General features: G+C 36.9%; 2 protein-coding genes across 14 annotated transcripts in view; one reads left to right on the top strand and one right to left on the bottom strand.

Annotated features, from left to right (window-relative positions):
• Window positions 1-12,945, bottom strand: part of CEP290 (centrosomal protein 290) — a 54,828-nt gene extending 41,883 nt beyond the window's left edge. For 2 of the 11 annotated variants that reach the window (XR_008747800.1, XM_055808299.1), the window contains exons 1-18: window positions 10,589-12,805; window positions 9,855-9,973; window positions 9,638-9,715; window positions 8,798-8,867; window positions 8,540-8,586; window positions 8,024-8,167; window positions 7,763-7,816; window positions 6,969-6,989; window positions 6,668-6,820; window positions 6,117-6,299; window positions 5,668-5,757; window positions 5,471-5,593; window positions 3,558-3,681; window positions 2,859-3,031; window positions 2,172-2,334; window positions 1,407-1,507; window positions 1,227-1,314; window positions 646-758 (exon numbers count right to left, since the gene is read on the bottom strand). Coding sequence is in view for 10 of the 11 variants with exons in the window: in XM_055808299.1 (XP_055664274.1) it covers window positions 646-758; window positions 1,227-1,314; window positions 1,407-1,507; window positions 2,172-2,334; window positions 2,859-3,031; window positions 3,558-3,681; window positions 5,471-5,593; window positions 5,668-5,757; window positions 6,117-6,299; window positions 6,668-6,820; window positions 6,969-6,989; window positions 7,763-7,816; window positions 8,024-8,167; window positions 8,540-8,586; window positions 8,798-8,867; window positions 9,638-9,715; window positions 9,855-9,956 (1,827 nt within the window). In the remaining variant the exon portion in view is untranslated. Of the gene's footprint in view, window positions 1-645; window positions 759-1,226; window positions 1,315-1,406; window positions 1,508-2,171; window positions 2,335-2,858; window positions 3,032-3,557; window positions 3,682-5,470; window positions 5,594-5,667; window positions 5,758-6,116; window positions 6,300-6,667; window positions 6,821-6,968; window positions 6,990-7,762; window positions 7,817-8,023; window positions 8,168-8,539; window positions 8,587-8,797; window positions 8,868-9,637; window positions 9,716-9,854; window positions 9,974-10,588; window positions 12,806-12,829 lie in introns of those variants that run through there. The other 9 variants (XM_055808297.1, XM_055808298.1, XM_055808295.1 and 6 more) reach the window with 7 other exon arrangements.
• A 71-nt stretch (window positions 12,946-13,016) lies between these two features.
• Window positions 13,017-22,965, top strand: part of TMTC3 (transmembrane O-mannosyltransferase targeting cadherins 3) — a 35,094-nt gene continuing 25,145 nt past the window's right edge. For 2 of the 3 annotated variants that reach the window (XM_055808302.1, XM_055808301.1), the window contains exons 1-5: window positions 13,017-13,134; window positions 13,938-14,093; window positions 20,611-20,688; window positions 21,527-21,639; window positions 22,228-22,444. In XM_055808302.1, the coding sequence (XP_055664277.1) occupies window positions 22,256-22,444 (189 nt within the window). In that variant the 5' untranslated portion in view covers window positions 13,017-13,134; window positions 13,938-14,093; window positions 20,611-20,688; window positions 21,527-21,639; window positions 22,228-22,255. The remainder of the gene's footprint in view (window positions 13,135-13,937; window positions 14,094-20,610; window positions 20,689-21,526; window positions 21,640-22,227; window positions 22,445-22,965) is intronic. The other variant, XM_005242645.4, reaches the window with a different exon arrangement.

Below are 22,965 nucleotides of genomic sequence, written 5' to 3'. Positions count from 1 at the left end.
CTGACCTGTCTGGTCTGAATTAAAAGTTATGGACACTTGATTCTGAAAAGATGGTTTGCTTCTATACTTTTGATTATTTGCCTCTGAGGTCTGACACACTGATAAGGAGAAAACAAACCTGTATAGTCTGATTTTAAGTCTTTTGACATCTCTCTATTGTCAGTATAATCTGTTATCCTTGATGTCTGTGTAAATTAGAACTCTGGTGACATAAAAATCTCTTTTATACTAAGAGTTTCAGAATTACAGTTGTCATTAACTAGTTGCCACTTTGTCACAGGTTTTGAACCTAAATGAACCCAAGTATTTCTATTTGTTTCCAAGTGATCTAAATTCTTAAGTATGCCAGAAGTTATTCTAGGTAGATTTCCCACAGCTATATCTTTCTCTGACTTTGAAGTCTAATGGGTGTTTCTCTATCTGCAAGTGTGTTTCTCCCTTCCGCATTACATAAGTTGCTACCCTATATTCACAAAAAATACATAAAATTCAACTAATCTTCTAAAAAAAGACATTTTTTTACTTTTAAAAGCAGTTAATAAAATCACCTAGAAAAATATTTGTACAGATACTTGCAAAGTAACTTTATCTTTATTTTGAAAGAGAAATACAAGAAACGTTTATGAACTTGCTTTAAGAACCGACCTTTGCTTTTACTTCAGCAATATCATGTCTGTTCAAGAAACTCAACTTCCTCTTATTCATTCCCTTCTCTTCAGTAAAGCCATCAGTTATCTGCACATCACCAGCATCCAAACCTAATTACAAGTAAGCGTACAAGTAATATATTATGTTTTTTTTAAAAGGTCACCAAGCAAGGTTACATATTCCTTCTAGTATACCCAAGTTCTAGTTTTCTACCTGCAAAGTAAGAAGTAAACCTTCCCATCTGAGCACATTATGCTTCCCTGGGTGGCACAGAATTGAAATTTTAAAATTTTTGAAACACATACATCGTATAGATGTACTGGAAATCTTGGTGAGATTGTCCTGCATCTAAGAACTGCAAGCCAATGACACAACTCTTAGTGATACAAGCCATAACAGTCAAAAAGCTACTGGAGTGTGAGACTACGGAAATGTAAACCCACTCACCTGCTCCTATTGATTCAGAGAAATGTATGTAGCCTTATGACTTAAACAATTGAGTAAATATAACACAGCTTTATTTGTAAGTATAGACAGCATGTTTTTGAAAGGACAGTTTGTAAAAAAAATAATCCTACCTATCATTGCAACTCTTCTTCCTTTCTCCTGAGCCAACTTACGGACCTGTTTTTTCAGTTCAAGTCTTTCCTCTTCCAGTCTTTCAATCTGCATATTATTATTCACTGATCAGTATTTTGTTTTGTTGAAATACATTTTTATTATGTGGATCTTATACAAAAATGGAATGTATCACTTGCCTCTTGCAAAAGAATCTGGTTTTCAACTCTGTATTGCTGCTGCTTCAGTGCTTTGCTGTTTCTGAATTCATTTAAATCAATCATTGTCTTTGGCTCAAGACCTAAAACACAGTATATGCTGTATAAATATTCAATACAGAGGAACATTAACATTATTTATCATTAGGATGCAATTAATTTAAATAAGAAAGTAACTAATCAGGCAGAATTAAAAAATGTTGATAGTTGAATATATATTTCTCTATATACGTACAAATATCTTATACTGCATATAATAAGACTAGAAGAAAGCATAATTTTACTTCAGTAAAATCAAAACCCAAAATGCAATAAAATGCCACCTAAAAACTTAACTACATTTATGTTTAGATTCTTCTATCTAAAAAAAGCCTGCCCAAAGTTTTCTTTGTTTTTCAAGGTAGCAATACAACTTCAGTATGTTGTGGTTTCCAAATACCATATTATTAAATTAATTAAGCAGTGTACAGTCAAAAAGGAATAAAAACCAAAAAAAGCACTACAAAGCCTATTCTAATTTCTTCAGTCAAAGCAACCTGTAACCCAAGTTCAGTCATGTACATTCAAGTACATATGTACAAGCATGTACATACATGCAGTCTGTCCTAACTAACCAAAACTACTTACTAATACTAGAATATACAAAATTATTTCCAAGTAGTTCCTTGGTATAGTAAAAGATTTCCCTGATATGTTATTTCAATTCTTACACAATAAATAAATAAAAACATAACTGATATAGCGTACCTAAGCGCTCTCTGAGTTCTTCATTTTCATCAAGAAAATCACTTATTTTAAGTTCAAGTTTATTGACTTCCTGAATTAATGTTTCAATCTCATGATCTCTTATTTTGATTTGCTTTTTTAAATCTTTTATTTCAGCAACAGCCTCTTCTAAACCATATATTCCCTGTAAATACCCAAATGGAAAGTAAAAACAAAAGAACCAACACAAGATGTAAGAAAGTAAATTGTAATTCTATCTTTCATCATTACACAGACATGAAAAAATGTTTTTCAACCTGTATCACTCTTCTCTACTATGCTCAATGGTAAAAGTTATTGAATAAAAAGCAGATCCCACAAGTCTGTTTTTTGACTGCAGAGGAGTCAATATTTCAAAATTCACTCCTTTTACTACATGCCCCGCACCCTGAGTGTTCAATTACGTTTCAATGGACTTCAGAAGCGTCTATGAATATGTTAAAACTGTTTTAACAACTTTTAAAAATTGTCAAATATGGCTAACAAATAGCATGCAGTCAGTGACCACTGTATGTTATTCTGAAAGATCAGAGAGCAAAAAAACCCACCCCTAGCACCAGAAGTTATTAATTTAATTTCTAATTAGAACACAGTCAAAAAAAATTGAAGGACAAAATGATCTTCTAAAAACATCATGAGATACCCTGCCAACTCTGACAAATTGTTTACCAGTTCATAGTCTCTCATTCGTTTCAGAGTCTCAACAAGCTCTTTGTCCTTTTCTCTAGCATCTGCTTCTGCTAATTCTGCAGATTTCTCAGCTTCCTTAGTTCTCTCTTCTAGCATTTTTAACTTTTCTTGCATATCCCCAATATGATTCTGCTGAGCAAGAGATGAGTGACCTGGAAAGAAATATCTTGATCTATTTACAATTCAGTTAGGAACTCTTGCTATCAGCCATTAAGCAAGAAAAAAAAACACTCCAGGTGATGTTATAAAGGAGATCTTAATTTTCTGCGCTTTTTCATTAAGTAATTACCGAAGTCTACATATAAGAGCTTTTTTTTCACCCCCAATTGCTCATTCAAACAACATTTAGAATAAACGCACGTAAGAGACATAAGAATTTCTTTTGAATTGCATGCTACTACTCATTTGCAATTCTTGATAGAGCTGAGACCATAACGCTCTAACCTTTACAGACCAGATAGTTTTAACAGGCATTGTATTACCCATAAAACCCACTGACATACTGTGAATAAATTTAAACTCTTCACAAATGTTTAAAAAATGGAAATGAACAAAAAAATTAGAGACTAATATTACTCAAATACTGCGATCTTTTTTTACTAGAGAATAAAGAATGCACAGTAAATTTGTGGTTTCTTATTTTCCGTTCCATAGACATTAAAATAAAATGGTCATTACCTTTATCTTTTTGGAGATCATTTTTTAATTCCTCAATAACAAATGCATTTTGTTCCATTTCTTTGGTATACTGTTCGACTTGCTCAGTAAGCAATTTTATCTGAGCATCTCGCTCTTGCACACCCTGCACGCAAACAAAAAGAAACTCCATTAAAGAATTCTTTATTCACATGCAAAGTACCAATATAGAACACCATACAGTAAATGAAGAAATTGAAGGTAGCTAATACAAAACAATCTATAGAACATTAAATATATTGTACTTAAAACATAGAGTTCAGATATTATCTAGAAGTTGGGTAAATAAACGCAAAGCAAGAAAAATAAAAGAAAGAGTAAAAATACAGCATTAAAGCACAAACAAGCACTATTGTAGTACATCAGTTTTAAATGGAACAGTTCTCTAAGAGTCAGCCAATGTATGATGAGAAGTCTTAGATGATCGCAGTTTCTTATGTCTGTCTCATAAACAATTGCCAGTGGGAACTGAGAGATACAATTTCAAGACTGGGAGGACTAACAATCCTTCATACGTGACAGCTGTGCTATGGACCACCTTTCATCAAGTCATCCAACTTTTAAAAATTCATATCACACCTTGTTTTGCATGCATATGCATCTAGCAGTACACACAGACTGTGAAAGTGACTTCTCTTTCTATTATAATATTTCTGCACTTATACATGAACTCTAGAAATATCACAGAGCGCTTAATGTTATTTTTTCTGTGATAAACGAACACAGAGGAAAAAGATAAAAAAGAGACTTGGGGAAAAGTTTCAGAAAGTAATTATAATGTAAAAATCTCAAGAGTTGCTGACCTTACTTTACACCAATGTTATGAAAAACCATAGCTCAGGCTTTCTTACAGGACAAATATAACCACATTTCAAATCTAAAGGTAAAAAGCTTGGCAAGTTGAAAGGAACTAAACAAAACCCTTTAGAATGTAAACATACACTGAAATATAACAAGCTCTGCATTTTGCCTTAAAACACAGTGCAGTAGCTTGATTTAAGTGCCTGCTGTAAAAATATGTTCATTTCCACAAAACTGTTTAAGATGTTATGCTAATGACAGTCATCCAAAAAAGCAACCTCTACAGCCATTTAGTCAGCTACAACCTTTACAACTGCTTATCAAACTTACTTTCAGCTGCCACTGCCTTCTGCTCATCAGAGGCTGATTTGTACTTAGGTTTATTTTTCTGTGAGAAGCTTTTTGTTCCTAAGTTTTGGAAGACTGCATGAACAGATCTCATACTGCTCAATCTACAAGGGCTCAACATGTAACAAATGTCATGGCACATTTGTTTAAAAAACTTGAAGCAAGGCAAGAAAACATTCTAGTATCATACAATGTGCTTTCCATAATATATATTTCAGGGTTCCTAATGGGCCACATTATTTATTTATTCTTTTTATATTTTTCAAGAAAGTCTGGGAATTCAAAATCATAAAGAACTACGTAATTTTGCATTAACATGAGCAATACTTAAATTCAGCTAGCTCTATCATGGGCTGTACCACAGACTTAATACTATGGCACCAGGTAAGGCAAAGTAACACAGAAAATTAAACACTAGGTAAGGCTCTTCCTCGACTAACAAATCTAGAGGACAGAAAGTAAGCTATATTTTTAAAACATTAAATTATGGATGCCTAGCTGGTAAAGCAACCACTCTACTAATAGTTAGAAAAGATAAATATGAAAGTAACAGAACCAACCACCAAGAGCGCTGATCATACACAAAGCAAGAGATGTTTCCTTTGTGCATTGTCTATTAAGCTAGCTTTGTAGGGGAATAAATCAACCTTTCTCATAATTCTCAAACTGAAGTAATACATATTCTGTCACTAGCATGTTCAGTGAATGGTAATTTATACATGTGTGATTTCTCACATAGACTGTACCTGCTGAAGGGCCAGTATACTGTTTCTGTCTACATCAAGTTGAGCCATTTTCATTTTCTCTTTCAAGTTAAACAATGTTTGCTGATACTCCAGGAGTTCATCATCTTTTGAAGCTAAGATTTTCTGAGAAGAAGATAAAATACCATCAGAACACATGAAATAATCCCTAAAAATAATTAAAAAGTATTAAAAAGTACCTTCCATTCTTCAACTTTTGCATTTACAGCTGCCATGAGTGGATCGTCCTCCTCATTCTTTGCTTTCAGTTGGTCTGAAAGCTCCTGAATCTAGAAATGCCATTTAGATGAACATCATATCACAGAAATGTTTTGCTTAACCAATGTATATGTACAAACACACCACATAAAGCACATGCAACCTAACAGATTAGCATTACAGCAGCAAGGGAAGATCATGACTCTTAAGAACAGAGTATGACTAACTTTTTGTACAAAAAAAATTATGATCTGCAGTCAGATTTTAAAATTTGCAGCAGCTATAAAGATCACACTACTTTTAGAGTGTGCTGTTTCAGCAGAGCATGTGTTTTTAACTGGGTGTGTTGAATGTTTTTTGATTTAAGCTAAAATATATAATACACTATAAATAAAAAAAAATACTTCCAAGAATATGAATCAGTTCTTACTTGAAATTTGTACTGTTCTTTCTCTTTTCTTAACTGATCCATAACAATATCAGATTGCTGCACTATTAGTTTCATTTTGTTATATTCATCAGTCATCTTCTCCATTTCTTGCACTGATTCCTCAAGATTCTTCCTCATTTCTTGGTTTTGAATGTCTAACTCCTCATTAGCTTCAGTCAAATTCTGCAAAATAGAAGAAAAAGCTGCTTTTAAAAAGTGCACATCTTAACACCTGAATAAGCACTAATTGATAGTTACCTTAAATTTAAGACTTGAAAAGTCCTACATGAAATTAGCACAGAAGAGAGTATTTTGTGTCTAATCATCAATTTCAACAAAACCTAACAGCAAATAAAAGACACATCTCCCATTGCCAGTAACTTCATTACCTTTGCCAAATTCACAAATGTGAAGTATATGTATCACAGAACCCAACTGCATTATGAATTCCCTGACTCCACATGACTCAATCTGTAAATTGACATAGGTTTTTGAAAAACAGTATTGTTAATAACAGTCTAATAAATGCCAATAGCATACATAGATTTTACCTGAATTTCATCCAAATACTGGACAAGCTCAAAGTTCTTTTTGGACAACTGTGATCTGTAATCAGAATCCTCTTCTCTTCGTAATAGAATTGTTTCTTTTTGAGAATCTATTTGTCTCTGATAGTCAACTAGATCCTGACGCAATTGTTCATTCTGCACAGAAAGCAATCCAAACTTAAGTCTGTTTTGAAGAGCTGAAGACAAAGTTGTTGCTCTTCTAGCAAGCTAACACAAAGAGCTAAGACAGTCAAAACCCATCCAAACTCCTATAGTCTGCTTTTAAAAAAACTTAAAGCCTCACCTTTTTCTTTATGCTTTTTTTCTTCAGATTAAAAAGGAGAGAACAAAGCATGAAAAGTATTAGAAATTATCTTTGCTTCAGGAAGACTAAATAGGAATCAACATAGAGAGGAAATAAACCAGTTTTCTTTATACCTGTGCACGCACATACATACATACACATACACAAAAAGGCATTTTGAGGAATGATTCTCGAGGTTTCCCCCCCAGGACACGTATTTAACTTTTGCTGTCTATTTTATTCTCTTCAGACGCCAAGAATACAGATATTAAATGCCCCAAAACATGCATTTTCTTCCAAAAACAGTTAGAAAAAAGTGTTTCAAGAGAATGATTAAAAAAGTCTAGCAATAAAGAATGTTAACTCTACCTCTGCAGTTATTGTTACATTAACTTTTGACTTTTTATAATTTTAATCAATCGGGCAACCTTTGCAAAAGCAGCAAGCATAATCTGAATCCCATCTAATATCCACCAGATCTTTTGTCAATAGTATTTAAGAAAAAAACCAAAAAATTCAAACACAAAATCCAGATAAAATTAATGCACTGTAGGACTATGTAAATTCAAAAGTAGACATCTCCTGACGTCAATTAACTAAGTTTCTTTGGAGCAGATGTACTATATATTTGCTAAATGTGATTAAAATTCCATATTCTTTTTGTAGTAGTAACCAGGAAATGTTCCAAAATAGAATTAAACGTTATGCCACACCAAATATAAATACAGAAAGCTAATAATATATTTATAAATAAAGTAAACAATACAGGAAAACAGCAATAATTCTTTACTAACCTCTCTCCTTAATTTGATGTTTTCGTTTTCGGCATCTTCATTTCGAAGAGCAAGCTAAAACAACATGGAAAACCTTTATATGTATCCTAACATCACATACTATGAAAACGAAGAACTCCAGAAACAAAACAGAAAATGAATGCACAGCAGTCCTATTTCAATTGTGTGTTTTTTAACTGCAGAGGATCTTTTCAGAACGTCAACTTCTCAAAAGATGTGCCAGAACAGCTTTTAGAGATGCCAAGCTGAAGTTCTTCTTACCTGTTCATTCACTTTCTTCTCTTTTTCTAATTCTTTTTCTGTATCTGTTAACTGTCTCTCTTTTTGTTCTAATTGTTTTTCCAGTTGGCAGATCTCATCACGCAAAAAACGAGTGTCACGACCACCAGCAGATCTTTGTGCCATCTTAAAAATGTTAAAATAACATAAATATAGTACAGTTCTTCAAAACAGAAAGAACTAAAAAAGCAAAGCAGATGCTAAGACTAATGTTTCTAACATTCAGGAAAAGCAATAGGAAAGGCTCACTAGCTTCTTTCAACATAACCCAGATACGTCTAAAAATAAATGGGATTTATTCAAGTATAAAAAAAAAATCATTGTATATACAGCTTTTTTGCAAACCTGAGGCTGATGAATATTCAAAAGCAAAAAAAAATATTAGCTAAAATGTAGGGCTGTTACATCTCTTTACTAGCTTAAAACACTAGTCTAAAAAAAAATTAAAACCCCACCACCAAATAGCACTCTATAAACTAGCAAAATTTTAAAACATACCTCCAATTCATTCTGAAGTTTCATCACCTTTGTTTTAAATTGATTTTCTGTTAAAATAGAACTGATATAGTGAATTACCCAATAACATAAAAAGTACATCAAACAACAGTGGTTAACCTTAGTCTTTAAATATTTGGCTTCATTGAAGCAACTGACTTCACAACAGTTGGTATTTTGTTCAGTTTCTTAAACTTCAAAAAACCAATTAAAAACACATTTAACAAATAATTTAGGAACAGCATAGAAAGGCTTGCCTACCACATTTGGCTTGCTCTTCCCCTGCTTTTTCAACTTCTTCTAGTGCCAGCTCTACCTCCTGAGCTTTCATCTGGGAAAAAAAGTATAGTAAACAAAGAAAAAATATTTACTACTAATGTAAATTAAGAGAATGTTCCATAGACCTCATGTTTAAAATGACAAAAATAATTTAGAAAAGAACATCAATCTTCTTTCTTTAAACAAATGAAACTACTCCCATTTTTCCTCATGTTGACAGTTAAGTTCAGATTGTTGAAATATCTTTTTTATTAATTTGTTCTCCAAGGCTACCTTAACATTCAAAAGCATACTGCTGAAAATTAAAAACAGTAAAAAAGCCTCTCTAAAACCAATGTGCTAACCTATGCTGCTGTTATTTCTCACTTTCAGTACAGTTATGAGTACATACAAGAAAGTGTGACAGATTGATCAGATTAATTTTAGGACGGTGGTGTTTCTTCATTCATGGTGACATTTTAATTTACTCTAAAACATCAGCCTACCACAAAAACTTCTATTAAAGTTAAAATAATTACCAGGAACTTACAATATCTAACCAATGTTTGAAATACTTGGTCACATTTTCTATCTATAAAATTAAGGTTCCTCAACTATGTAACTATGTTAGTCCTATTCACTTGACTTCCCGCTGCTACATGGCATAATCCCAACAGCTACAGATAATTAGGTGCAAGCACACACTTGGCATAGAAATGCTTCTACAAGTAACCACCGTGCAGGAAAAGAGGAAAAAAAAAGACTAATGATACTTTCATTTAAACAAAAAAAACCCAAACAAATGGATCTGCAGAATTGTAGAAAGTGAGGATTAATACAAACCTTCAATAGCGACTGAGTAATTTTAAAAAGGTGTATCAGGTGTTCCAAAGTTTCAGTTTTTAAGTCTTTCCCATCAACCTAAGGAAAAAGACAACAGTGGGTTTATACAAGTATCAATGACATCCACAAAATAATTCATTTTGTATGTGAAGGACCAGAGACAGTTTAGGGAAGAAGGTGTAACAAAACCCTTATCTTCTGTTTTCTCCCTGAGTACCTTGGACACAGTCTCCAGCAATCTATCTGCTCGTTCCTCTTGATGAGGCAAAGCATCTGGATCAACTTTCATAAGCTTCTTCCAATCTAAAATGGGTGCCATACTGATTTTATTTTCCCCTGGAAAGAAAATTAAAATAACAATTATCAGACATTATCACTGCCAATCAATTTTACATCAAATGATTTAAGGGAGACTGGCTACTGAACCACACAAGATAATTCTAATAACTATCAATTTTCTAACACTGATTAACACTGTGTTCATATTTTACTCTACTGCAAACAAGGAGACTACAGTAAAACCATTTTTTCTTCAAGTTAAAAATTACATCATACATACTCCACGAATATAGGACACTAACAGTGAAGATTAGGACGCATGTAAAACATCTATTTTAACTTTTAATAGCCTTTTTTTTCCTCCCTACCTCTCAATGCAGTATTTTTATGTTAATGAACAAACAAACCAGGTGCTCTCTGGACCAGCCCTTGTAGGATAAACATCTCCTTGTAGTCAGAAAATCATTTCTAGTATTTAAAATACAATCAACATCTGCATTAGTTTCATACTATGAACATCCATTTCTTGACATTAATTTCTAAAATAAACTCTTGTATTAAATAACCTTTCCTTTTGTTTACAATACTTGAACTGATAAAGGATAGTAAACAACCTCAAAACTGACAAAAAACTGATCAGAAAGCCGTGCAAAGTTTTGTTCTACTGCTTACCTGTAAGTAATAGGTTGCTGTGGACCACGGTGGCTTCTCATATACCTGGAAGTCAATGCAGTACCTGAAAAAAACAGAAGGGACTGGAAGTCTTGGATCATTCTGTTCTCTGGAGCTGTCTCTAGCCTTTATTATCATTATTTCAGAAATTAGATTCTACCAAGTTTAAAATATAACATTTTTAATCTACTTATTGACCTAAATTATAAATATGGCATAAATAGTTAAGAAAATTAAGAAAGAAAGAAAACGAACTAGAATATTAAAATCATCGTTATTCAAAAAACTAATGACACAGCTGGGATATGTATTTTATAGAAAAAAAATCAAGCTCAGTCAATAACTGTAACAATGCTCTATGTGGAAAATGATATTTTGAGATCTGTTCCATTGTCCACCTTGCTTATCCACCAGCTATTTAAAGACTCAACAACTGAAACTTCCTTTCTTAATGAAAGGCTGAACTGGTATTACAAAAAATACACCTATCAGTCTGAGAGAAGAGCTGTAAAACTCTGAAATCCTTCTGTAGCTTAAGGGAGGATAAAAATCAACATTTACTCATCTTTTCTGAACATGTAACCTGTTTGAGAGCTCCCCTGTAGTTACCATTCCTTCAGTGTTGGCTAAATATTTTAGAAAACATGCGTTCCATATAAGCCATGACTTTGTAAAGTTGACATCACATATACATTTTTGCTTTTCTGCGCTTTGTTGTAGATGGCAAAGGAAAATATGAGAAAATAACATACAGGTGCATACTGATCTTGGCAGTTCTTCAGTTAATTGAATACTACTTGGTTTCATTAACATATTTAAGGATTGTTTTTTAAAAAACACTATTATTTCTTACAGTAATTATTTCTTAAACAACGTGATGTAGAAATTATGGGTATGAAATGCTCAACAATGAAAAATATTCTGAAAGCAAATGCACAACCTTACTACTGTCAATCTTTTCCTACCTTCCATCTTCCAAATCCTTCTCTTAACTTATAATGTCTTAAGAAAGTATTAATCCTAAATTTTTATCCAAAATTAGAGATATTTGTACATAGAATAATCCAACTTGTTGGGAGACCAGCTATAGTAAGGTGTAAGGGGGACAACCTAAGCATACAGTATGTTCCACAGTATGTGCATACTTGAGGACAATAAGAACTTATTTAATCGAAGAGTTTTCCATCATAAAATTAGCTGATCCCTTGCCCTCAGCTAGAATCTGTGCTTTTGGTTGACTGATGATCTGTGTGCTGAAATAGATGGGCATTTGATGATAGTTATCACAAGATTTTCTTGACTTAGTCAAAGGAGCAAACATACATAAAATGGCCAGATCTTACAAAGATCGACGAGGGCGGACAGAAAAGGTGGTCCGGTGGGCATGGTCAAGCACTATCAGAACAATAACATCCTTTGCTGTCGACAGGGAACCATGTAACGAGGCAGCTATGCTACAACGATGATACCTTACCACCACAGCGAAATTCAGCACCAGTAGGAATAGCTGTTCTTTTCCCATAAAGGTGTGTATAACGTGTAGCACAGAATCACATATATTTAAACAAGGCTTAGTCATGCGGGAGATGTGATTTGCTAACTCCACATTAGTTTACCAGGACTAACCCAGTTTAAGCTACTTCTGATTTTAAACTGACGTGACCCAGACCAGCTTTCATCTACTGGCTCGACAGAGCACTAGAGCTTAACTACAAAGCCCCAGTCAAAGCGGCATCTTTCGCAGGGGCCCTACTTCCTTCCCTTTGCATATTCCAGCCCCGGGAAGGACGTAGTGACACTCCGCAGCCCCTCCGGGGTGCTGCCGAGAGACAATTTTGCCTCTGTTTCGCCTGACTCCGCTGAATTCACAAACCAGAATGTTTTGCGTCCGCCTCGCAGCGGGGCACCGCTGAGGCAGCACTCCAGAGCGGGCACCGCTGCAACGGCCTCCACCGGACGCTTCTGCCCGGGGCCCGCCGGCCCGACTGCCCGCTCTCCACGGCGCTCCCCGGGGAACTCGGGCCGCCCCTCCTCCGACAGCCGTCGCAGTCTCCTTCCCCAGCGCACCGCCCGCCCCTCGACCTCACCGCTCCCCGAGGGCGGCGGCAGCGGCCGCTGCTGGGCAACGCCACCAAACTCTCCCGCCGGCTCCGCTCCAGGACCCGGGTACTTGCCCCGCGCGGGGAAAGTCAACGCTCCCGGGCACAACCACCCCCGCGGCGCCAGCCGGGCGCTGCCCACCTCAAGGCACTGCCCGGCCACGCAGGGCAGGGACGGGCGGGGCGCAGCGTGACCCCGCGACCGGAACAGCCCCGGGCCGCAGCCCCGCGCCGCTGCGGGCGGACTGCGTGTCCCAGCGTGCCACGCGGCTCCTCCGGGACCATAGCTCCCGGCATGCCTCGGGGCCCGATGACCCGGCGGGACGGTTCCCGACAGCCTTTGCTGGCCGCGGGGCGGGGGTGCGGGGCGCTGTGCGCATGCGCCGTGCCTGGCGGCGGCCCGAACGGTGGGCGATAGCGGCGAAGCTGCTTCTTCCGCAGTCTCAGGTAGGGCGAGCAGTGGCGGGTTGGGGGCTCGTCCGTCACAGACGGGATCTGGGGGACTGGGAGGCTTGGGTCTGGCGTAGCCCGCTTAGTTTTCCGCTGCGGCGGGTGGTTCTTTCTGCCGTGGCTGGGCCTGCCGGGCCTCACCCGCGGGCCCTCCGCGCCTGCTGAGCGCCGGGTCGCGCTGCGGCCTCGGTCCCTGGCCGTGCTTCCGCGCCGCTGGAGCGGTTACGGACCCGCACGCCGGCTCGCCCCGCTCCCATCCTTGGGCTTCCTGATGGCTGCCGCTTCCCTGGCCCCCTCCGCCCCCACCCTGGCTTGGCCTTTCCAGACTCCCCCGGCGGTGGGCAGCGTGCTCTTCCCCCTCTGACCGGCCGACGGGAGGATTGCGACACTGCTCAGATAGGCGTGTGCTTTATAGGTAAATGTGTAATAGTCGAGGCCCAGGAGGTAGCATGCAGAGCAATATAGGAAAAGATCACATCTATAAGTTACTGGGATCTCTTGAGTACTGGTGGCCAGCGAGTAAGTCTGGGCGTTTGTAGTGGTTTGATGGCCCCAAAAGTTTAGGATCTTACGTTTTAGCTAAATGGATGTGAACACATCACTTTAAATAAAAAAGGAAAACCAGCAACCGTTCAAGGCATGTCTTTGAATACATTCAGTAGCTCTGGAGAGCTGAAAAAGATTTGTTTTTTTCTTTCATAATGGAAAGGCAATGGTGATTATATTGTCATCTTTGGACTTTTGCCTTTTCCTGGATTATTCATCGTTTTGTGGTTGTTTTTTTTTTATCTTTTGATTAGTGTTGATATTTAATGAAGGCTGACAAGATGCAAGCTGCTTGGCAGTCCTTACAGTTATGCAACTTGTTCCAGTCTTGACATAACTCTTCATTCTTGAACTGAAAGTAAAGACTTTTGTACCTTCAGCCAGAGACTGGTTAATTGCAGCTCTATCAGGTAAGAAAAGCGAACTGTGTAGTTAGGGAAGGGAAAGAGACTGGCTTATATTTAATGAATGGGAAATGTTGCTAAAAACAAAAAACGCTAAGGTTAAGTGTAAAACAGTGTTTCTTAGCAGGAGGCACTTTTATAGGTGGAATGGGTGATCCATAGAGAGTAATGCTGCCCTGCTGCAAGATTTCAGGAAATGGGTACACCTTTGAAATGGAAAATAAAACAATCCATTGATTTTAGGATGTTTCTGAATAGGAACTTTTTTTAAAAAAAATCTTCTTCCATCAGGTCAACAAGCTGTTAAGGCCAGTATAGCTATTTAATGTGCTTCGGCATTTTTTTGACTGTTCTGTTACAGAATCAACAGAAAAGACACCATTGTATATACTGGTAGTGAAGCCAAATGTAGGTTATAATTGTGTCGAGCAGCTTGTAAAGAAGATTGATGCAGAACTAAAAGTGATTTTGAGGTGGGCATGAAAATTTCCAAAGTGAAAAGAAGTATTAACACTACACAAAATGAGAAAAGGTTTAAAATACAGAATGCCTTTGAGTAAGTGAACTAGTTTTTCCTTTATTCTGCATCACATCTAATGGCATGACAAACTGTTTAAGTGGATTTTCTTTTAGCAGGAATACATGCTTGTAGTTCTGAGGCCAAAGAACATTGTAGCTCCGTAGTACATAGCTTGACCTACCCTGTTAGACATCCACGTTAAATGGCAGCTTTGATAACTGTGCCAGAAGTATGCCATTTCAAAGACCTAATATGAAAACTGCAATAGGAAAGACTTAATGGAATGTTATTAAAAATACCACAAGAAGTCGCATACAAACAAAGCATACTAATAAGGACATGCATAGCAGAGTCTAAAGGCTGCCTTTTCAGCTTATGCCACCCATGTAGCTTTTGGTCATTTATTCTTTGGAGTTAACAAACACGCAGTTTTTGCTGTTGTATTTCTAGGTTGATCAGCATTATTTTAGACACTATTTTTGCATCAGTGTCCTATGCAGACACTAATCATGTTTTATGTAGTTATTCTAAAGATAAAAGGTATTATTTGTTACTGTTTGAATGTAGCAAAAAAAAAAAAAAGCCCAAAACCCAACAAAAAAAACCCCTAAAGGTTTGGCTTTGAAGTGTGACATCCTGTTAATCATTTTAAGCTATAAAATACAAACCATACCTATGTGGCTTGTTTTTCAACTGACTGTTGCACCAGTTGTATTGAACAAATTGAAGCTAAACGATCAGCTAAACCAGTATTTTCTCTTGCCCATTTGTAAATTGGTTTATGTTTTGGTCCTTCTTTGTACCAGAGTACTCTAAAATGTCCGGAGTGTTAGTTCAGCTGCTTGGTTGCCAGCAAGCTCATCACAGTCTTGCCCCTGGGTAATCTTTCCTCTGGCCTGCAACGAGTGCTCTTGACTCTATGTCAGAGCTGCCATTCCTCATCTAGTTGATCTTTCAGAACTGTATGAAGAGAAAGCTGGTAGCCATTTCTTTGCTGGGGAATGAAGAGTACTTCAGTTTAATCCCATTCCTCTTTATCCTGTAGTATTTGCCGGGGACGATTGCCACAATAAAATTTTCTTGTTACATTCTGCTCTAGGATCTTGGCAAGATGAAAGGAGAATCCAGGCATGTTTCGCATTCTTCCTCCTCTCATTTTCCTAAATAGTGCTTGCCTTCTCCTATATGAGATTCAAGCCAAATCATTTAAATCTCAGCTGTGCATCTAAGTGGTTTCATACTGGAGTTGTGCTTTGGAGTGACATTTTTAAGAGACGATTAAATTTAAAGTCTGTGTTGGAGAGGGACAACAAACAAAATTATGATCTCTTTCTGTCATTAAACACTCATATCAAGTCAGGAGAAAGTGTGTTCCATTTAGCCAAAAATAAAAATACTCTTTCTAAGGGTAGAAAGTAGGTAAGACAAATTAGGATATTAGCAGAGCTTCAGAAGCTGTATTAAAGTGCCATTTTTAAGTGACTACTACTGGGTTTGGTAACACGTGGTGTGTATCTCTGCTGATATTCATAAACTCAGCCACCAGCTCTTGGATGAACTTGTTGCTCACCTCTGTAAAAATAAAAATAAATCTAGGAGGGTTTTAACAGTTCTTTGTTTTATTCCACCTTGGATAATGTGAAGGTTTTCTGTGTGAACTATAAATACATTTTAAACAGTTAAGGACCTTCAGTGGTTATCAAAGTACATGTCTCCAGAGTAAATGAGATGCACGACTATTTTTTGGCAGCTCCTTTGTGTGTGTCTGTCTCTTCACTGGCTTTAGAACTCCAAACAGGAGAGTGGGAAGCCCACATTTTATGATTAGGTATGAGCATAAATGCTCATTAGTTGGTTTTCAAAGCTTTTCAAGGAGCTGCCTGATCCATATGCAAATTGCCTGTGTTTTCTTACCAGCAGCCTAATTAATCTAACACAAAATTGAGTGAGTTCCTTGAGATTTACATAATGATTTTGCTTCACATTGCACAGGCAAAGTGCTGTTTATTAAAGTGACGCTGTGGAGTTACAGACTGTTGCCTCACTGATTCTTGTTACATCGTAATCTCTAGAGAGCAATTGCAGTTAGATTATGGTTGAAAATGCTAGTATCTTGGTATGACTGAAAAGTGTCAGGTGTATTTTTAATATCTATGAATATTTAATGAAGTGTGAATGAAAATATATTAAAAATATGAGATTAAAAAATTAATCTTTAGATCGTCGTAACTAATGTTCTGTTATGGACAGTGAATAAGGTGAATATTTTAAAAGGTTTTCTGACAGCTTGAACTGACTTTTAAAATACTGACTTGTATCAAAAGCTGTAAGTATCAATAATATGTCAGTTAGGCTGGATATTTTTGGGAGTAGTAAGAGCTTTCATACAAAAGCTGGAACAGGTTGAAACATTGCAATTGTGACATCTGTTTGAGACTAATTTTAATGATCACATTTGTTCCTGTCAGTTTCTTGCAATCCTGAGCAGGATTAGGTGGATTGTGCAAGCTTTTTCCCATACAAAAGTGCCATGGTTCTCAAATTCTCTATTACTACTACTCCTCCTCCTCATGTCTTTTTTCTAAAGAAGAAAGAAATGACTTGCATAGAACATTTTCTTTGAAGTGGGGCTGATTGGAACAGAAGTTGTTATTAATGCCTTTCAGAGTGTAAAAATGCCATTACCCAGTAGAAGAAAAAAATTAAATGTCTGTTTATGTTTCTAAAATTAGATAGTAAGATGTTCTAATCAACCCAAGAATATGTTCTCCTGCAGTGGTCTGTTGTTGATGTAAGGTGGTAGCATGCTTTTTTTAGTTGATAGCTAATTATGAAGTGCTAAATAGCTGTTGCATGTTTAGGGGTTGCAGCTGTATTCTTACCTATATATATACCCTAATTTTTCATAAATTCATATAGTAAGAAAATGTCTTCCACGCTCCCAAATATCCCAGATGAGGATACTCTTAGAACATCATTATGTAATTTTTGTGTGGAATTTTTTTGTGCAGACTACTGTATTTTGCAATATGTGGTGCTAAACCTTCTCTAGTGTCATGGATATGGTAATGATTGTAGAGAAATAGTTTTCTGGGTTTGGGTGTTGGGGGTTTTTTTTGTAATTTTTTTTGTTGTTATATCTTATATATAATTCTTGAAGGAGAAGACTGGATGAACTGGTAGAGGGCTCTCGATAATTTTGAAGAGGAAAACTACATGCCTTACAAGCCAAGCCTACTTGAGAGCTGTGGTTCTTGTCTGTCGTTTCCACTTAATGTCTCTGTATACGTACAAAAACAGTACAGTGCAAAACGCAGATTTATGTGCCAAACAGCTTGAGAAAATTAGACTAACAATTGGGTGTTTTGCAGAGCTTGGGCATTCCGTTTTTCCACAATCGGCTCTCAAGGTTGTGCAGTTTCTGTCTCACAGGGCTTATCTTGTTGTTTATTGTTTTCAGCTACATATTCTTCACAACATGGTCAGATATTGTTGTAAATTAAAACATCCAACAGAAATCTTGGTAATGAAGTACGTGTCTCTCCTGATTTTATCCAGTCAAATAGGGGCTCTGTGGCTGTTCCATAGACCACAGACTGGCAGTCATACAACCTGAGGGATGGTTAAATTATTTGATGAGCAGTCTTACAAGCTGTGAAAGTAGAAGGTAGATGAGATAAAAAAAATGACTTGAGGGACAGTCAATCTGTTTACATGTGTTAGAGCAACCAGTGATGTGGTTCTTCATCACAGCAAGCCTGTGTTCACAAACAAGTTGTTCAGCAGTGTTTTACAGGTATTTATCAATACATCCATCGCTAGGAGTGGTGAAGTACTGGCACTTGCAAGACCGTACTTGGCATTAATAGCAAATTTCAACATGTCTATTGGGCAAGAAGGGGAGGGAGTATGAACACTCGCTTGAGGTGCCCTGTCATACCAATGCTTCAGCAGCCTCTTGGGCATCTTTGATCTGTGAGATTCTCAGTCTTGCGTAGTCTTCCTTACTTTCCCACATGGAACTGATAACAGATTAGTTGGCATGAAAAGTGAGTTGGCTGCCAAATAGTAATTGCTGTATTCCACTGAGGTTAATGGCAGACATACTTTTTACTGGCTTACCAACTACAGATGAACTTTTTATAAGCCTCCCTCTGTTTTAGTCTTGCATTCTCAACGTGCTGATCAGTCATTCAAGGTTTGAAGCCTGGAGTTTGGTGGTGGACCCAGCTATAGTGGCAGATAGGAAGTAGTAGTTGTGATGGTGAGCCTTCCTCAAAATCTGCCTTGTTATGCTAACATAAAGGACTGTAAAATCATCTTTTCCATATTTATGCTTCAATTCAGCAAGAACGTTAAACTACCCTGTAATCAGGCCAGGTGAAAGAAGTAATTTTCCTAACTTTATGTATCTTTACAGTATATTTAAGGAAAGTAAGACTTTAGAATGGCAGTATGCAAGTCCGAAGTAATAAAGTATCTGTGATACAGTTTTGTGCGATCTACAGATTGTGCATGGCCTTGCATTTCCAGTTTTTCTCTTTGTGTTTGCCTTGGAAGCAGTTTGCTGGAAAATGAGGGCTGTTCCAGATTTCCATTGTGCCTGTCTGTTGCCTGTCTGTTGCCAAGACCTCCTAGTACTTCTGCACAACACAATAATTTGAGAGGGATGTGGTCTGATGCACTTGAGATTACCAAGCTTGGCATGGTTCAAGCAGTGTGTTGTGTGACTTGCTGCTACAACCAGAACAATGCATTTTGTTGCATGTGTTCATTCCTTATAGTAAATTTAGGAAGCTCTTCAGAATTGCCTAGTGTGTCTGTGGCTCAAATACTTGTCCTGAAAGACCAAATTACAGCCATGTATTTGCCAAGATTTGCAGTCCTATCTGTGATTGAAATGTGCGTGTAAAGGAGTGATGTGATGGTAAAGGTGAATTTCTTCTGGTGTTCCGAACAGATTTCTCTGATGGTGGGCTAGCCACTTGACTTAGGATGTAGCTAAAATCTTGATTTCTTTATGCCTAACAGTTTTCTCATTCAAATGAAAACAGTGCTTTGCCTACAGTGGTATGTAGGGAAAAGTAGTTCTGTCAAGGAACAGCATGGTCAGCAGTGGTGTAAAATTAGACTTCTGGGTAGAAGAAATACTAGTAATTCAGAAAGGAAAAAAAAGGCTTGTGAAAGCATCAAGATTGCTTAGGATAAAGGGATAAGTAACTGTCTTGACATATATTCTGTGTAAAGTAAAAACCTACAAAAAGTAGTTGAGGAGCTAGCAATTAAAGTTAGGAATTCCCTTTTGATAGGAGGCTAAGCTTAGGAATCTCTTTTTTGTCCCTAGTTGCGTAGCAGCAATGTTTCTGAAATAGAGGTGTTAAAGAATTACCTCAGTGTTACTTTTTGATACCTAAAGCAGTATCTGCAAGGGCTTGTAGCTTCAACCAATACAGTAAATTCGTTGAAAACCTACTCACCCTGTGATGCTTTTTCTTACGGTTGGTTCTGTCTGGCAATATTGTCTTGCCCTATTAGCTTTTGGAACACAGTATTTAGAAAGTGTAGGCTTCTATTTTGGAAAAACATTACATGTTTATCATATGTCCTTTTTGGATACCACTGCTTTTCAGTAGAACTGGTGAACTTCAAGAAGTAGGAAGCACACTGTTCAGAAGCTGTTGCAAACAAGGAATTTCAAACTGTTTCTAGCAGGGTGAGAAACAGCAGTTTCTTCTCTTCCACATTCTTGGTGGAGCCTGGGGGAACTAAAAAACTTCGGTGAGCTGAAGTTCAAAAGTCTGCTGTCTTTTCATGTATTCCTGCAGTACACTTTGTTTTCTTAATAAGATTTTGTTGGCTGCCAAGAAGACCATAAATATGTTCAGACTTAATCTTGGCTTAATCTTAGTTTTAAAGTACTCTGATTCTGATTTAGCTTGGCAAAAAGATGTAGCAACATCATTTAACATTTACCTTTGTGGGTTTTTCTCCTTTTCTTTGTAGTTGCAAAGGTGGTGACAGCTCTGAAAAAGTTCCCAAGTACTATTAAGAGAAAAAGAAAAAGCCCTTTGCTACCGTTATGTGAGTAACACTGAATGGATTGGTTTGATTCCTTTTAAATGATCTTTGTCCTGGTTTTTGGTTTTAACTGTACCTGCATCTTGTTACAGTGGTATTTCTTCCTGTACTACTGCTCCTTTACCACTAGTTGTGATAGGTGATTGTTACGCTCTCAGGCCCAGGCTACAAACCACAACTCAGGTTACCTATCTGGATGAAGTATCTCTATGGCCGATTTGTAAAGGGTAGTATACTTAAATCTGAACACAGTTTAAAAAAACCCAACAAACTGAAGCAAAAAAAAAAAAAAATCACCAGCCTTTCAGTGTTTAGGGCAATAAACCAGACTATAGCTTCCAAATAACTCATCAGCTTTGATATGTGAATCCTGATAGACATAAGGCTGGTGTTTTTACATATTTATGGATCCACATTATCTGGCTATTATTAGTTGTTCTGTGTCCCTATAGATGTTACCCCTCTTTAGTTTTGGGGAAAATATTATATATTTTTGTTCAATCATCTCTCCTTCTTACAACTAAGTCAGTGTTCAGCTGGCTGTAGTTTTTCAGTATCTTTGGCCCCAACAACTGGCAGTAATCCATGCTGTGACAATCAGTGGTCAAAAAGAATGGCTTTGACCTGTAATTACCTTCTTATCTTCCAAGGTGTAACAGGGTTTTCGAACAACCCAATATATAGTAATTGCACCTTTTGATCAGGTCACCTATATAGTATTTTTAAATAATCATAAAACTTCTGTGTAATAATTTGTAGGGCTTAGGCAGTTTTTGCAAGGTGAGAGAAAATAAGATAGAGTTCATTTGTAGGGTCTTTTTTGCATGCTACTTTTCTTTAGACGGGACTCTCATGAACATTTAGTGACAGAGCAGTTGGCAGAATTGAAAAAAAAGAAGACCTTTTAATGAACTTCTGTGAAGAGTGCAAATGAGCAAAGTGTGAGCTTCGATGGTAAGTTTAACTCTTTATTGTTACTAATGTCCTTCTTTACCTGTTCTTGAACACCTCTATTTATGAAGTTCTTAAAGTTTCCTGCTTTTTCTTCAAAATGTTTGAAATTTGGGTTTTTAATTGTTTTTGAAATTTGTTGAGAAACACCTTTAAAATTAAAAATAATGAATAATTAACACATGGCCTGCCATTTTGATAACTTAATGTTCTGTGTCAGTATGTTAAATTACTCTGGGTTCTAGAGAACTTAATTTTCATGGTTTTCCAGTTTTTGCAGCATTCACTTGAACCACATAGCTGTCTGCTAAAAACTATATCACAATTTATCATCTGGGTTTTTTAGTAAAACATGCAATGTAGCAGTGTATCCAGCTTGTGTGAAGGCTTTTCAGGGGTGAGACTTTTTAATAGGAGTATTTCTTTTAAACACAAAGTTGTGTAAGATGGATAAGACCTGAGGAAAGTTTCCCATCTTACTGATTTTTAGATATGTGGCGTCATTAGCTTCTAAAATATTAGATGTCTTAAATTGACTTTATTTATCAAGTTTAATCATTAAAACTACTCAAGTTTCTGTCCATATTTCAGCTTTTGTCCATAAAAACTCCTCGAGAAGATGGCTGATGTAAGCCTGAAAGAAGCAGCACTAATAGTTGGTGTGGTGTCAGCCTGCTACTGGAACAGTCTCTTTTGTGGCTTTGTTTTTGATGATGTTTCAGCAATTTTGGATAATAAAGATTTGCATCCTTCTACTCCATTAAGAAATCTGTTTCAAAATGACTTCTGGGGCACTCCAATGTCTGAGGTAAACTGCTTGCAAAACACTTTGAGGCATTTCGGAACTCAGGGGGTTTTAACACTTCTTTTCCCTAATGTGGTTTTAACAGGATAGTTTGTTTCTGATGGAATTTGGTGTTAGTGTTTTGTACTGTAAGCTCAGGAACAGATGTCATTTATATTCTTTCCCTTTGTTCAATAGAAAAACTTGTAAGAAAATGAAGTCATCTATCACGCTGCAAGATGTGTTAACTAATTCCAAGATTGAAATTGTACAACTCTGTCCATTTTCCCTTCTCCTGTAAAAGCTAGACAATGACATACAAGGGTATTTATTTCTAATTGCATTCTGGAAGGAAGGATAACAGTCTTAGACAGCTAAGGTAGGAGCTAAAGAATCAGTATTGAGCCCAATAAATTTGAGTAGGTTGGCTTCTGTGAATTCAGAGTTTTTGGTTTGTAGCCCGTGTAGGGTGATTGTTTTTATCTGGAAAGCTCTATTGGCATTAAAGACATTGATAAACATCATTAAATGGCAACGGCTTAAGG

The sequence above is a fragment of the Falco peregrinus genome, chromosome 6, assembly GCF_023634155.1.
Source record: "Falco peregrinus isolate bFalPer1 chromosome 6, bFalPer1.pri, whole genome shotgun sequence".
NCBI classification, from domain to species: Eukaryota; Metazoa; Chordata; class Aves; order Falconiformes; family Falconidae; genus Falco; species Falco peregrinus.
This window is presented reverse-complemented; position numbering and strand designations above follow the sequence as displayed.